Genomic DNA, 15,479 nt, shown 5'->3' with positions numbered 1-15,479 from the left:
TGTAGAGAGGGAAGTGGTGCTTTGTTTCCCCCTTTAGATCTTTTGTAACATGGCCTCGACTTATGCACGGGTCATATCAAAATCCATGATTTTGGCCTCAAAAACTGCCCTCGACTTATACATGAGTATATATGGTAAATCTTTCCCGCTGAAACCAACTGGACTTGATAAATTTGGCTGGGTGGTGCCCAGTGTATGGGGGTGAGGTTTACAGCTGTGTGACACATTTTTGGGCTAGAGAAAGATTCATTTAGGTAGACCATTCCACTGCCTTTCTGATTTTCTTCTAGGGTACATGTGTGCTTGTACATGTGAGAAACATATTCGAAATTAATTGGAACATGATGGTGTTGCTAACATCTGGCACTTCGTATATTTTCAAGTTTCTGTCAGCACTCATTTTGAATGTGTGTATAATAGAGCAAATCTTATGTGGCTCATAAACAAAGAGCTTCAATTTAAATTTATGTTCTTCTAGCTGTGTAGAAATTGCCTTATGCTTCCTCACATCTTACTTATTTTATACAGCAGTATTGTAATTGAGCCCTTGTCCCCCATACCATATTCTCCTTAACGCCAAGATTTTGCTTAGAGTATATGAATACATCTCATCATTTTAGGCCAATTTAAATTCTAGTTTGAAATTAATAAACATTCAGGAGATGTAGGTGTTTGGAGGTGTAGAAGAAAAACATTGTGCAGGATCCATTCTTGTGCAGAATGATCTTGGTTATAGTACAGTGCGCCCTTACCTACGGATCCGTTCCAGACTCCCACACCTAAAGCAAATTCCACCTATGCTCAAGCCCTATTTAAATGAATGGGGCTCATGCATGTGGTGGCGCAGCGGTGCACATGCGCCATGGGCGCACACCCCATTGTTCCATAGGGATGCGCCACCCCTTGTCCCCGCACGGCTTTCAGTATATGCTGAAAGACACGTAAAGCACTCCCATGTATGACACGGGCGCACTGTAAAATTGGTTGATTGCAGACCTTGGAATTCTGATTCAAAATGGAGACTTTGGCTATTACGTCAGTAATGAAGTTGATAATATTTCCCATCTTGCTGTCTAGCACTACTGCTCATGCTTTTTATTTAGATAGGGTTGGACAACTGTGGAAGGCTAGGAGGCCACACTAGCCATCCCCACAAGACCTTGGAGGATTATACCTCTGCCAAAAATATACACATATTGCCCCCAGATGCCTCTTGAACTTTCTCTGAGCGTGTGAGGGCCGTTTCACCATGTTTTAATAATAATAATATAGTTTATTTATACCTCCCGCCTCTCCCACGGATCGACCTACAAAAGGCCTTCCTGGGCCATTTTAAGTGCAGAAAAGTCCTTTTTTAACGACAGGAAGCAAGCAGAAGTCACCAAGGAGCCCTGGTGGCACAGTGGTTAAATGCCAGTACTACAACCACAAAGTTGTGAGTTCAATCCCAGGGGCTCCAAGATTGACTCAGCCTTCCATCCTTTCGTAGGTCAGTAACATGAGTACACAGCTTGTTTGGGGCAATTAACTTACAGATTGTAAACCTCTTAGAGAGTGCTGAGTTAACTGATAAGCAGTATAGAAATATACATGCTATTGCTACTGCTATTCCTATTCATTTCCCATTTCAAAAAAAGACTTCTCTGAGCTGAAATTGGCCCTGAAAGCCCAAAATCATGGCAAAAATGCTTCCACACACATAGGGAGCATTTGAAATTTTTTTAAAAAAAGCTTGATTTAGATTTTGAATATGGAAGTAACCAGGTTTTTGAAGACTAAGGGTCAACTCCAAAATTTGGTTGGTGCTGTCCCTTTAGGTCCTCCTTTCCTATTGGGTAGTTAGATGTCCTGTTTCACCAAGAAAGTGCTTTTCAAATGGTGCTAGCATTGTTGACTTGCCTAAAAGGGCAATACTTTGTAGGAACTGTGTTAGCACATTACAAGAAAGAGGTTTTGTTTGGAAACCGAACTTCCATGAGCAGAATGGAATTTTCATTTAGAAGCTTCTATTGGTTCCAGGCATACTCATGGGAAACCAGGGTTCAAGACTCTGCTCAGTCATGGAGATTCACTGGGTGACCTTAGGCAAGTCATTTTCCCATAGCCTCAGAGGGAGGCAAAGGCAAACCCCCCGAACAGATCTTGCCAAGAAACTCCAGTGATATGGTTGTCTTAGGGTTACCATAAGTCAGAAACAACATGAAGGCACACAGCGACAACAAATTCTCATGGAAGTTTTCCCTCCACCACTGCCACCAATACTGTTGTTTTTTTTAATTGTTTGGAAGAAAAAGAGACAATTTTTTTTTTACTCTTACTAGTCTTCTAATTTACTAATTCAAGTGCTGGCTACACCTTGGTCGAGATTGTACATTGGGGCTGTATAATGTAAATCACCATATGTGGAATTACATGCTCCTTGTGTTGTGCAACCCTTGTGCTGAAAGACAGTGTTGCACAGCCAGCTGCACAACCAAAGGAGTAATAGCACTGATATCAGCAGGTTCAAGCAAATATGCATCAGATGAGGATGCATATTCACATGCTTCAAGGTACTTCATGAGCAACTCCTCTTCTTTGACCTTGAGCAGAATAGAATACACACAGGGCTCAGTGGATAAAAATGTCCTACTGCTTCCCTAATAGAAATGTTTGTTGTTGTACACTCTAACTTACAGAAATCCTATCTTAGGTATTTCTTGGTAAGATTTATTCAGAGGCATACACTATTACCTTACTCTGAGAGAGTGTCCCAAGATTACCTAGAATCATAGAATCATAGAGTTGGAAGAGACCGCAAGGGCCATCCAGTCCAACCCCCTGCCATGCAGGAAATCCAAATCAAAGCATTCCCAACAGATGGCCATCCAGCCTCTGTTTAAAGACCTCCAATGAAGGAGACTCCACTACACTCCGAGGGAGTTTGTTCCGCTGTCGAACAGCCCTTACTGTCAGGAAGTTCTTCCTAATGTTGAGGTGGAATCTCTTTTGCTGTAGCTTGCATCCATTGTTCCGAGTCCTGTTCTCTGGAGCAGCAGAAAACAAGCTTGCTCCCTCCTCAATATGACATCCTTTCACATATTTAAACAGGGCTATCATATCACCTCTTAACCTTCTCTTCTCCAGGCTAAACATCCCCAGCTCCCTGAGTCGTTCCTCATAGGGCAAGGTTTCCAGACCTTTCACCATTTTAGTCGCCTTCCTTTGGACACGCTCCAGTTTCTCAATGTCCTTTTTGAATTGTGGTGCCCAGAACTGGACACAATATTCCAGGTGGGGCCTGACCAGAGCAGAATACAATGACACAATTACTTCTCTTGATCTAGACACTATACTTTTATTGATACAGCCTAAAGTTGCATTGGCCTTTTTAGCTGCCGCATCACACTGTTGACTCATGTTCAACTTATCGTCTACTTGGACTCCTAGATCCCTTTCACATGTACTTTCATTCAGCCATGTGTCTCCCATCCTATATCTGTGCATTTCATTTTTCTGCCCTAAGTGCAGTACCTGTTGGGTTTCCATGGCTGAGCAGGAATTTGAACCCCGATGTTCCAAAGTCCAATGCTCAAACCATTATACTATGCTGGCTCATGTAGACAAATGTATGCATGCATTAAGTACACCAACAAGATCACTTGCTTCTAGAAGTCATAAGGCTACATTCTTACTCTTAAGTCAAGTGTGACTCCAACCTCTTTTTTTCTGATCCCCCAAATAATGTGGACCCTCACCTCAACATTCCCTCGCCCCCAATGCACATGGAATGGCATGGAAATAAGCCCCTCTTCTCCTGACCCCTCTCCCTTTATCCCAGAAAAAGAAGGAATGCCTCCACTTCTAGGAACTGACTGTCCTGTAAAGATCTGTCCACTTCCTACTGCCAGGCTCTGTGGATCTTCAGAGCCCATTATGTTACAGAAGCACAGTTGCCTAGTCAAATCACCTATATTGCTGCAACACAGTTGATTTCAGTAGTTGGCCCTGCCCTGGCAACAGTGCCTGCTTGGAAAAGCCCTCAAAGGCAGGACTTTCAGTAAGCAGCCCGATCTTTACTAACAGTGGAAGCTTTTTTTGACAGGCAAAGGAGGGCATGGTGTTGGGGAATTGTACTGTGGGAGCATAGACGCCCAAGGTCTTCTAGGGGTTATTAGTTTCCTAACCCATTAAATGCCTACTCCTGTCTAGGCCAGTCATATAAGCGTTGGCAAGTACTGTAAGCCAGATAGACTGAAGGAGGGTTGAATAGCTGCAGAGTCTCAGTCTGTGATGTTGTGCTGACTTTATGAGCTTATCCTAGATAACACTGGTATGCAACGATAGATCTACACAATTAAGTTGGGAATAGTCTGCCAGATTTATTATATACTGTCTGGCAATTTTGTGTAGAGCTGTGGCATGGCAGAACTTTTAACATTGTTTTCAGAGCAATCCTCAAAATAGCTACAGTGGTGCCTCGGGTTACGAATTTAATTCATTCCGCGGCCGCTTTCGTAACCCGAAAAGCCTTCGTAAGCCGAAATGCCATAGGCGCTAATGGGGAAAAAGCCGCGGCTCCATTTAAAATAGCGCCGGAGTTTTTTCGTAACCCGAAAAAACTTTCGTAACCCGAAACAATAATTCCCTATGGGATTTTTTCGTATCCCGAAAAATTCGTAACCTGGGTATTTCGTATCCCGAGGTACCACTGTACTCAAAAGTTTCATTGCATTTAAACAGGGCTTATTTACTTGGTATGTTTTCTACAGACCTCGCTCACGATCAAGGGATAGTGGAGAGGAAAATGAACCAATCCAGGAACGCTTCTTCCGACCTCATTTCCTGCAGGCCCCAGGGGACCTGATAGTACAAGAAGGAAAACTTTGCCGAATGGACTGCAAGGTACATGTTTTATCTTTTAAAATTATTAATTCAATTTTGATAGCCAAGTGAATGTTATAATTGTGTTATACTTTCCTTTTTGTTATATGGGGAAGATGTTGGATAGTAGGGGATTTGGTCTAACAGCAAACTAATTCACATTTCACTGTTCTGCTTTAAATTTGTCACACAATTGCTTATGGCAAATTGAATTCTTTAAAACCTGTGTTGCAAATTGATTATTGAATTAATTGCTGATCAAATTATGTATAGGCTGAGTTTCAGTGTACTATTTTAAAGCCAACTGTTGAACCATGATTAATATATAGATGCATGTTATTTCATTAGAAGTTAGCAATGAGTGCAGTTCTGGAAATACTGTTCATTGACAAAACACATGCTCCCTCTAGTGGTTTTAAAGTAATTAATTTCCTGAAACAATGCCCAAGATGTCAAAGCACTTTTTAAGGTTCTGTCACTATTTTTTACAAATGGAACTGGATACGTGGCAGTGTCCACAAAGAATAAGCCAATGGACAAAACTGAATTTGCTCCACATTCTTAAGTTAATTGCAGTCCTAGAAAAGGAATGGAACAGACTTACTTGCATCAACTTCAGGCCTGACCACTTGTCTCTCCTATCTGCTCTTTGCACAAAGTCTGGAGAGGAATAAACCATTATTCGGCTTCACTTTTGATAGTTTCTGGTATAAACTAATGAACTTTAGTTTTTAAAACAAGACAGATTTAGACAGTTGTTTAGCAGCTGACTAGAGTTTGTTTTGAACTTGTATTCAACAGTGTGATTGTATTGGCACAAGGTTCATTGAACTAGGATATGCATTTATAGAAACCGTGCATTTGCCATTGAGGAACTGGTTATTCAAGAGATTGCTTGTACACATTACCTGTTAGTACCACTTGTGCAATAGAGAAGCACAACACTGCTACACTAGTGATACACTGGATATGGGTTCATGTGTCCTGGTTCAAACATTGTAGGTATCAAGAAAAATGAGGCTGAATTACAGTTTATTCTTCTTTCCAACTACATAGGAGAAGAGTGGAAAGAACACTTGAGTTTGAGATTTTTGCTTAGGCTCACAAGGTTTTGAATATATACTTATAAATCATGGTTTAATGAACCAGACCAATATGTTAGAAATTTGTTATTGGACAATATTTATTCTGTTTGTTTTCTTTTGTTCTACATTCAGCTTGATTTCAAACCATCTATAAGTCTTTGCAAACACTATATACCTGTACAATATCACATCACTCTTTCAATTCTTAAAAAATCATTTTTGTCTTGTTCTGCTACATTTGACTAAACATATTTTTCCCTTGGGTGGTTGATGTCATTGAATGGTTGATGTCATCTTTTATATTACTCAACATGTCAAGTAAAACAGTCATTTTATGTCTATGAATTTAGCCTATTTACACTGCATTTAGGATAGATGAGCTCAAAACCAAAGGTAAATACATGGTATGACAGCTTCTTCTGATTTTTCATTGTAAAATGCACGAGTTCTCCCCTTGCAAAGCTGACTTAGTGCAATGTTTGATGGTATTGTGTTGACAAAAGTATTAGATCATCCCACTTGAGCTATACGTATAGATGGAAACTACTTAACTGACATAGATAGTATGATATATTTGCACAAGGAGGGAGGAAAAATAAATTATGGTATCAGTCTTTCATGATATTTACAATACAGTTGTATAGTGCTATATGTCAATGCTATTCAAAGTGGTGATGACAGTCTACAAGCCATCAATTGCTCTTTGGTGAAATTTTTTCAGGAAAGAAAGGAACAGTTGTGGCCAAAGGGCACAAATATGGCATTGCTCCCTAGCACACAGAAAAAGAAATTTCCATTCCCTTAGATCAGATAGCTTAAAAAGCATTGGTCTAAGATATAGTAGATACACACCTTTGTAAGAAAAAAATTCAAGATCACATCTTTCCAGATCTTTTCATCCCACTAGGGAAACATATACTATAGACCGTTCCCACTTACTGAGAACTGCAGCATTGTGGGAAGGAGGCATTCTATGGGGATGTTGGAGGTGGTCTGAAGGAGACTTGGATGCAGAAGTTCTACAGCTTTTGAGAGCCCTGAACAGATTCATTCCCATGGGTTCAGTGGGAGAAAGAAACAAAAATCCAGCAAGGGGGGGGGGGACAATTAATGAAAACTGCCCAGCTAGTAGGAAACTTTACTTCTGACCTGAAAATATGAACCCAGCAGTCCTTTGGATATTTTGGACTCTCCAAAGTCAAGGGTTTCTGAAATAAGGATTAGGGTAACTCTGACCATCTTGATTCCTTTTAACGTCTTTGACCTTCCATAGGTCGTAACTGAAATCAATTAAATTTAAAGACTGAGCTCTTGCATCAGATGTATGTGTGTCATGTAGCTACATCTCCTAATTATAATCCCCCAAAACACCTTATGAGTAGCACAGCCCATACCCATTGCCATTTCCATGTTTTTAGAGAGAGGAGTGATTAGCAGGGATGCATCCAGCTATTTCCCTGTAACTGCAAGAGCTGCAACAGGCATCTGAAGGCATCTCCAAGCTTCCTTGCAATGGCTCTGCCGATGATGTATTTGCAGCATGTTCAGCTATAGGAGAATACTTGGATACTTACTTCATCACCCCCTTGCTCTCTTACAGCTACACTGCTTACAAGGTAAGTTTGGAAAGGAAGTTGGTTGTTGAATGGTCAGAACAGAATCCCAATCTCTGCAGCTACCACAAAAGTACGTTGCAATCATATAAGTCCAACATACCATTGTAATTCACTAACTAACAAGATGCCAGCTGAAGAGTGTTCAAACTCTTCATATAACAGAATTTTCAACTTTTGCAACTTTCCTGAGTGGTTAGTTAATGCTGCTAAAAGGACTCCCCGCCCATTGCCCCAAGCAGCAACTCTTACTAATAATGATACAATCTTTCAGCAAGCTGAGGTTGGTTCAAAGCATTCTGGATGCAAGTGATGAACTGTGCATAGCTAGAATGGAATTTGAACTTTACTGAACAATTTTTATTACATCCCTCCTTTAAAAGGAGGAATCCTTTTATCATGTTTGGCTTTATGCAGTTGCTGAGTGGAAAAAAGTAGTGAAAGTTAGTAATCAAGTACAAAACAATAAGGAGATGGCAGAAGGCCCAGGAGATCTTTTTGGTTTGTGTGCTGTGAAAATTATTGCTATGATGGGAATCAAAATAAAAAGTATGCCTCACCATTTTGAACCAAAGCTTGGGAAACTAAACATTTTTGGACTACAACTCTCAGAGTGTTCCAAAAAAGTAATTTTTCCAAACTCTGTTGTGACATTTTCTCAAACATATCTGAAATAAATCAGTGAGGGACTTCTTGGATGCCTTTATGGAATTTTGATACAATGCCTGCATATTTTCTAGAATCTCTGTATGTCTAACTCACTGGCCTCTCTGCTGTGTCCTTTTTAAGGTCAGTGGCTTGCCAACCCCAGATATCAGCTGGCAACTCAATGGAAGAGTAATACGTTCAGATTCCTCCCACAAAATGCTTGTGCGTGAAAATGGTGTACACTCTCTGATAATAGAGCCAGTCACAGCAAGGGATGCTGGCATCTATACATGTGTGGCAACCAATCGAGCTGGTCAGAACACATTCAGCCTGGAACTGATTGTTGCAGGTAACTCCTCCATGGACGGCCCATGGTCACACAAGGGAGGATGTTTCAGATATTGCTGTTATTATTTTTACCTCCTTGCATTGGATTATGATCACATGGTTTCTTTTCTGCACTCAGGTTTTTAGTTGCCTTTGGATCTTTGACCGTTTATCCAATCCTCCTATTGACTTTTCAGAGTGAGGACATAATCCATGACACTCTTTGGTTTTTATGAATACCAGGCAATGGATCAGTTTTCAGTTTCAGGAATTTTATGGCACTTTTTTCTAATTGTTAAGTGCACATCCATTCTCCTGACACCTTAGTATGATTAACTGGGTAGACTACTGTGATTAAATCTGTATTATAAGAGATATTGACTAAGTGAAAGTGTGACTTTGGAGTTTATCAGACAAGGGAAATTGGAAGTATAATCCAGTGGCAATCTGAACGCAATCATGGGATTTAACGTTATTGCGTGATAACCCACTACACACAAATTTGGGCAATGGGAAGTCAGTCCGAGTGCAATCATGGGGTTTCATGTTATTGCGTGATAGACTGCCACACGCAAATTCGGGCAATGACATGCTATTTTGGGGCAATGGGGAGCCAGTTCGAAAGCAATGAGCATTCACATAATTTCATTAAACTAGTGACTTTGAATGTGTTCTGGCCCCACTTTCTTTTCATTCAAAATTTAGAGAAATTCCTCACATGTGATAAACTCCTTTGAGAGACTGCCAGGGGTTTGGCCCATAGGCTTCCCATTGATACATCCTGAATAAAAGTAGTATGTTATGCCAACTGTCAAATGAAGAAAAATACAAGTGAATAATTCAAGAAGCAGCAGAATGGATGATCAGCCTTTGCACCCCTCCTTCAGCTATAAAATGCATGAGATGCATGTGAGAAATGTTTGGTGAACTTGGAACAGTGGAGCCACTCTACAGTAGTTTATGCTGTAGAAAAGAGAGCACTCAGAGCCAAGGTATAACTGTACAAATAGACTATGTTTAGTCCTGAGCATCTTTAAATGTTGCTCACTCATTTATTTACATGAGGAGTCTCCATGTTCCTGGGGTGATATGGAATTGATCCAGGCATGGTCATGTGTGCATTAACCATGAGGTTGGCAACCACCCTTCCAAGCAAAAGGTCCTTCATGTTCACTGCTCTGATCCATGGAATTAAATGCTACCCTGTCCTTTGGGAGCTATTCATGGAAAAACAGCTCCTATACAGATAAGATAATGTGCAAAAAGCCCACAGAGTGATAAGAAAATAAAATAGCAAGTCACTTGTCCTCAGTTGCACTGAGGATATAAAGGACTTCTGTTTGTGTTTGTTTTTGTGTACATTTTGTTTTAATGAAGCAAAGGCTGGAATACAGTTTATGACTTACACTGGTAAAAATACTTTTGTACAAGTGGTTTCACTTTCTAGGAGATTGCACAGGGGTGACATCCCACTCTGCTTTGCATTGCATATTGCACACACCAGGGTCCTTGAACAAGTAGCTGCACTTTTCCTAGGAGATTCGTCCTGAAATGGATTCAGAGTAACTCACCAACCTTGGTGGTTGCAGAATGTGTGTACATTCATAACATCATGAGGTATCGCTGCCCATTGTGTGATCGGTTGTGCAGTAGTGCAGTTCAAATAACTTCAGAGTAGTGTTATGTCTGATGTGGCTATACTGGCATAATTTTATGCCATGGAACAGCTGAACCGCTGAGCCAAAAACTCCCCTTGGCATTCAGACCAAGGACTCCAGATCCATCACTCTTCCAACAAACAAGATCATGAGTCTAGAGTTTGAAGTTCTTTCCCTGTTCCTTGTTTCTCAGGATAACGGCAAGCCAAGAGTCCTCCCAGTTTGTGTACAGCAAGAAGATTTTGTTTCCATGTACATTTCTGGATACAATGTCATGTGCTTAATGAACGATAAGCCAAAAATCCTCAGTCGTTTTGGCATATTGTCATACCTGTGGTGATTGTGAGGTTGGCTAGAACAAAGCTAGACAAAATGTGGCCTGCAGACAGCAGGTACCTCTTCCAGGCTATTTTTTTGAGGTGTCCAGGAAGATAGCTGGATTTTGTATGTGAATAAAAACAAATGTTATCTTCTGATCTTTAAAATCTCTAGAAGTGGAGTTTGTTATTGATGTATATAAAATGTGCATGGGAGGGGCCAATCCCTCAAAAAAAGGTAGAATTCTGAAACTGGAAATTACTTTTTTCATCTTCACATTTTGGGAGCTGAGGGCAGAAAATTAGCTGTCACTTCCTGTAAAGCTGTCTGTCCATGGACTAGATTCTGCCCTTTCTGAATTAGAAACTTCACTTTCCCAGAGGCAGAAGCTTCCCAGGTAATGCTGTAAAATAAATACGAGAGATTTCATTAGTACAAAAAGGAAACAGAGGTTTTTTTTCCCCCTGTTGTACAGCTAAGGAAGCACACAAGCCCCCTGTATTTATAGAGAAACTGCAAAACACCGGGGTAGCTGAGGGGTATCCTGTGCGACTGGAATGCCGCGTTTCAGGTGTGCCACACCCTCAGATCTTCTGGAAGAAGGAAAATGAGTCACTCACCCACAATACAGACAGAATGAGGTTAGTCTTATTTTCCCTTAATTAATGCTTGGAAATCTTTTATGAATAGTGTGGTATACTAGTTATTGTGTCTAGGGTGACCACCTCTTTGGTTTCCAAAATAGATACTTATATGAAAATTATAACACCAGTGATACCTTTATTGGATAATAACCTCAGGTTATTAAACCTTGGACAAAAAACATAAGCATGCTTTTTTTAACTACAATTATTATATAATTCTGAATCAAGAAAATGAACCATTAGCCTTAATTCTGTCTTTCAGAACTGGAATTTTAAAAAGTGTGTGTGTGCGCGCAGATATCTCACTATCGGTATTTTATCCCACTTTCAGCATGCACCAGGATAATCATGGTTACATATGCCTGCTTGTTCAGGGAGCAACAAAAGAAGATGCTGGTTGGTACACGGTATCAGCGAAGAACGAGGCTGGAATTGTTTCCTGCACAGCAAGGCTTGATGTCTATAGTAAGATATTCTTTGGATTGCTATTGGTGTTTGGGGAATTGGACTGAACTTAAAGCTGCTTCTGTGGAATATCAGTATTTGGCTCAGGTTTGCTGCATTTCTTATCGGCCCTTCCTGTGGAACATGAGACTACATACAGCTCTCTACTGATATTGGAGAGACAGGTACCTCCAAATGGATGGCATCCTGTTGGATAATCCTAACTATAATAGGTCTGTTCAAGCAATTGTTGTACACTGATTCAACACATAGGTAAATTGCACTGTACACGGTACACTGATTCAACACATGGGTAAATTGCATTGATTGAATGGGTCTGCTCCAGTTAGAACTAAAAGGATTTATGGCAATGCCGCTTGCAGTCTGTACAAGTCATTTTGTATCTCTTTTCCATGTGCTCTTCTAATCCAGTTGAGTGGAATTGGCCTATGTCTTACAAGTTAATGGTGTTTAGGAGTAGCATTACTCTTTGTTTCTTATTCTTTAATTTCATTCAATTTTTATTTCTTGGGGCTCCACCATAGAAATTGATTCTAAAAATGGCTCTGCGAGTGAAAAAGGTTGGGAATCCCTGTCTTAGAGTATCAACTGTTGGCAGTGAATGTCAAGTTCATTGATGAGGAACAGTTTCAAAAGAGGTAGGCAGAAATAGATACAAAAGGAGATGTGAGAGTGGGGAGAGATAAGAGGTGGAGATGCAGAGGAGGAGCTGTAGAGGAAGGTAATAGAGAGTGAACAATATAAGGTACCTATCATGGTACAAAGCACTGCAAAGCAGAAGGGAATGGAAGGATGGGAGCAAGAGAAAATAGGAATGCAAATAGTATACAGAGAGTGCACCCAGAGGGTTATTAGAAAATGAATGAAAACTAACTGCTACCTTTTTTGTTGAATGTATAAGACCAGTTTTGCCTACTGGAACCAGTGACTATAGCTTAAATTCAATGTTGATCCCATCTAAACTAAACCCATTAAAATAAGTGGGACTTGTTAGTGAAATCCATTGATTTCAGCAGCCTACTCAAAACTAACCCTGGATTTATTCTCTAAAAGTGGATTTAATAAACACAGATCTCCATGAATTTCAGTGCATTACAGATAAGTATTGTAATGTAGGCGCACAGTTAGATATGTGAGCTGAGATCCTACATGTGTGCATAGCTCCACACTCACAGTTCCATGTCCTCCCACCACCCAGATGCAGTTAAGTCCCAGGAAGGGACCTTCCTGCTGTCACATACTGGTGGAGGAGGGTGAATCAGGCCAGAATCAGCTGGTTTGCAAGGAGGGGAGATGAATGTGCATTCTTTAATGAATACCCCCACGTTTTCCTTCCCCCAGTAGTACAAAACGGCTGGATTTCCACAATTTGAATTGCCACCGTTTCCGTTTCCTCCTTGCCTATACATAACATCATTGAGGTCCCTACTGGGGCTTCAGAACTACCAGGCAATGGGAGGTTTTTGGATGGAGCACAAGGGCAAATCAATAACCCTTTGTGCTGCCCCATCCAAAACAGGACTTACACACATGGGAACCACTAACCAGATGTTGGCCATATTGTGCCTGCATCATCTTCAGGTAAAGGTTTCCCTTGCTAGATCAGGGTGAATGTATTTTCTTAAAGGGATTTAGGGTTAAATGCATAAGCCACTTTATATGTGGAGAAATAATGTATTATTTTTGGTATCGTCAACCAACTATTTCCTCTTTCTCTTTTTTCAGCTCAGTGGCAACAACAACCCCAGACCACGAAGCCAAAGAAGGTCCGTCCCTCAGCTAGTCGCTATGCAGCACTTTCTGACCAAGGTCTAGACATCAAAGCTGCGTTTCAGCCAGAAGCAAATCCAGGACACCTGACGCTGCAATCTGGATTGGTAGAAAGTGATGATCTGTGAATCTTAGTTATCAGATCAATCATTTTCTTTCAAAGTGAAAACACTGAAAGCCATAATCTTGACCAATGATAATTTATGCCACTTTATGTAAAAGGCAAACACCTTTGTGTGCAAAACATAAGGAATACCGTACTCACATATTCTTGCTCAGTGTAACAAATTAAGAGTAGGTAGTGATTATCCAACAGAAATGTAAAGCCTGCACACACAAACACTCAAACACCATAAGTTTCTTATTAGTTTGTGGGTTGTACTATGTTTGAACAATCCTATTCACAAATGCCAAATGCTGAAGTGAATGTGATTTTTCAGAAGCAAAAACACTGCTGAACTTATCACCAAGTGCCTTTGCAAGTTGTAGGTGCTGTTATTAATGCTAGCCATTTTATTGGGCCACAACACAATTCCCAAGTGTATCAGCAAATGCATTCTGATAATGACAGTGAAAATGTGCAATAGTAAAGGAATAAAACAAGACAGAGAAAGAAAGTAAGAACTAAGTAACATGTAAATGGCTTTCTGTTTTCCAAAGAGAAAGCAGCTACTTGCCTTAAATTGTGCTTTTTATAGGGAAGGGAGCTTCACATGTGAAGGCTTCATTTGACTTTTGCCAATTGAGAAGTGAACCTTCTCATTCACATAATTTAGAATATGGACAAAATGATGGGATTGTCTTGCAGTTTTACAGTGTTAGATTTGTAACAGTGGGATGGAATAAAGCAAAAGGCCAGACCTTCTTCAGAGGATGAAACTATTGCGGGTGAAAACATTGCAGTTTATCTCTCTGAAATTCCATGGTTACCTAAATGTTTTTTAAAGAAATACTGGACATTTGCTTGACCAGAACCTACATGACAAAAGAGTGGATATTTAGGTGCTATAGAGTAAGTAAGTGGGGAAAGGAGTGAATCTGTAATAAAGTTAAATAATAAGCACATACTATAATAGATTGGTAGATATGGGGGGATGCAGAATGATAAGTAAATGGTGTTACATTTTAAAACACTGTAGGCATGTTTATTAGAAGTTACCTTTTTGTGTTCTTGCCTACCACAGCATGAACATTAACCCTGTCTATGGCTAGGACCTTGCGAAGAAATTTAAAATGGTTGATGTTCCAGAAAGTAGACTCTGTATCTAATTAGGCTTTCTGTAGACAGAATTAAGCAATTTGGATTCAAAATTAATTAATTTTAATTGGGAGAGAGTAGTAAGCCACTCCATTTGGTTCTGGCAGAAAAAATGTGGTTATGATGGTACAAGAATACTTTGCTACAAAAGGAAAACACTGTATTCCTTATATGAAGCACATTGATAGTACTTTATTTATAATAAAAATGATGAATCTTTTATCTCAATTCAATTATTCAAGTGCAGTACTTTTTTTAAAACAATTTTTTATGTACTACACCATATATTTTGCATTACTGCTATAAATGTATTGCTTTGCACCTCATTGTTAAGTACACAAATTTTACCACAGAAGATAGTTACTGTTCTATGTAAACCGCTGCAGATGCTTACAATCTCAGTTACAGGAATTTCTTAATATTTTTACTGTCATACATAATCTGTCATATTAAAATGTCATATTCTGTCATCTTCTAACCAAGTATGTCATACTCATTCACTTACCAAAATCTTCTCAAATGTGATTTGCTAATCTACTATTTGTTTAGCTTCACTAGTAGCATTTTGCTTCTTTTTATTTGTATTTATAAAACATGTACAATCATAATACTTTGGATTGTTGTGCTAGTATCATGTGGGTTTAACATCAATAAATATTACACAAGTCAATATTTAAGTGTTTTTCTGGATAAAACTAGTACAACCTAGTAAACCATCAGTAAAATTGCATTTCTGATTAATGCTACTAGAGATTTAGCCTTATAGAACTTGATAATATTTACTTCTGAGCTACATGCTTAGGTTCCACTGTGTGATACAGCCCAGCCAT

General features: G+C 39.7%; 1 protein-coding gene across 7 annotated transcripts in view; it reads left to right on the top strand.

The window, feature by feature from the left end:
- The window catches only part of PALLD (palladin, cytoskeletal associated protein), a 304,050-nt gene extending 289,181 nt beyond the window's left edge, over positions 1-14,869 (top strand). For all 7 annotated transcript variants that reach the window (XM_042468271.1, XM_042468270.1, XM_042468272.1 and 4 more), the window contains 5 exons: positions 4,752-4,884; positions 8,351-8,558; positions 10,988-11,153; positions 11,488-11,621; positions 13,347-14,869. In XM_042468271.1, the coding sequence (XP_042324205.1) occupies positions 4,752-4,884; positions 8,351-8,558; positions 10,988-11,153; positions 11,488-11,621; positions 13,347-13,519 (814 nt within the window). In that variant the 3' untranslated portion in view covers positions 13,520-14,869. The remainder of the gene's footprint in view (positions 1-4,751; positions 4,885-8,350; positions 8,559-10,987; positions 11,154-11,487; positions 11,622-13,346) is intronic.
- Positions 14,870-15,479: the final 610 nt, after the last annotated feature.

The sequence above is a fragment of the Sceloporus undulatus genome, chromosome 5 (assembly GCF_019175285.1).
Source record: "Sceloporus undulatus isolate JIND9_A2432 ecotype Alabama chromosome 5, SceUnd_v1.1, whole genome shotgun sequence".
Taxonomy (NCBI): Eukaryota; Metazoa; Chordata; class Lepidosauria; order Squamata; family Phrynosomatidae; genus Sceloporus; species Sceloporus undulatus.
This window is presented reverse-complemented; position numbering and strand designations above follow the sequence as displayed.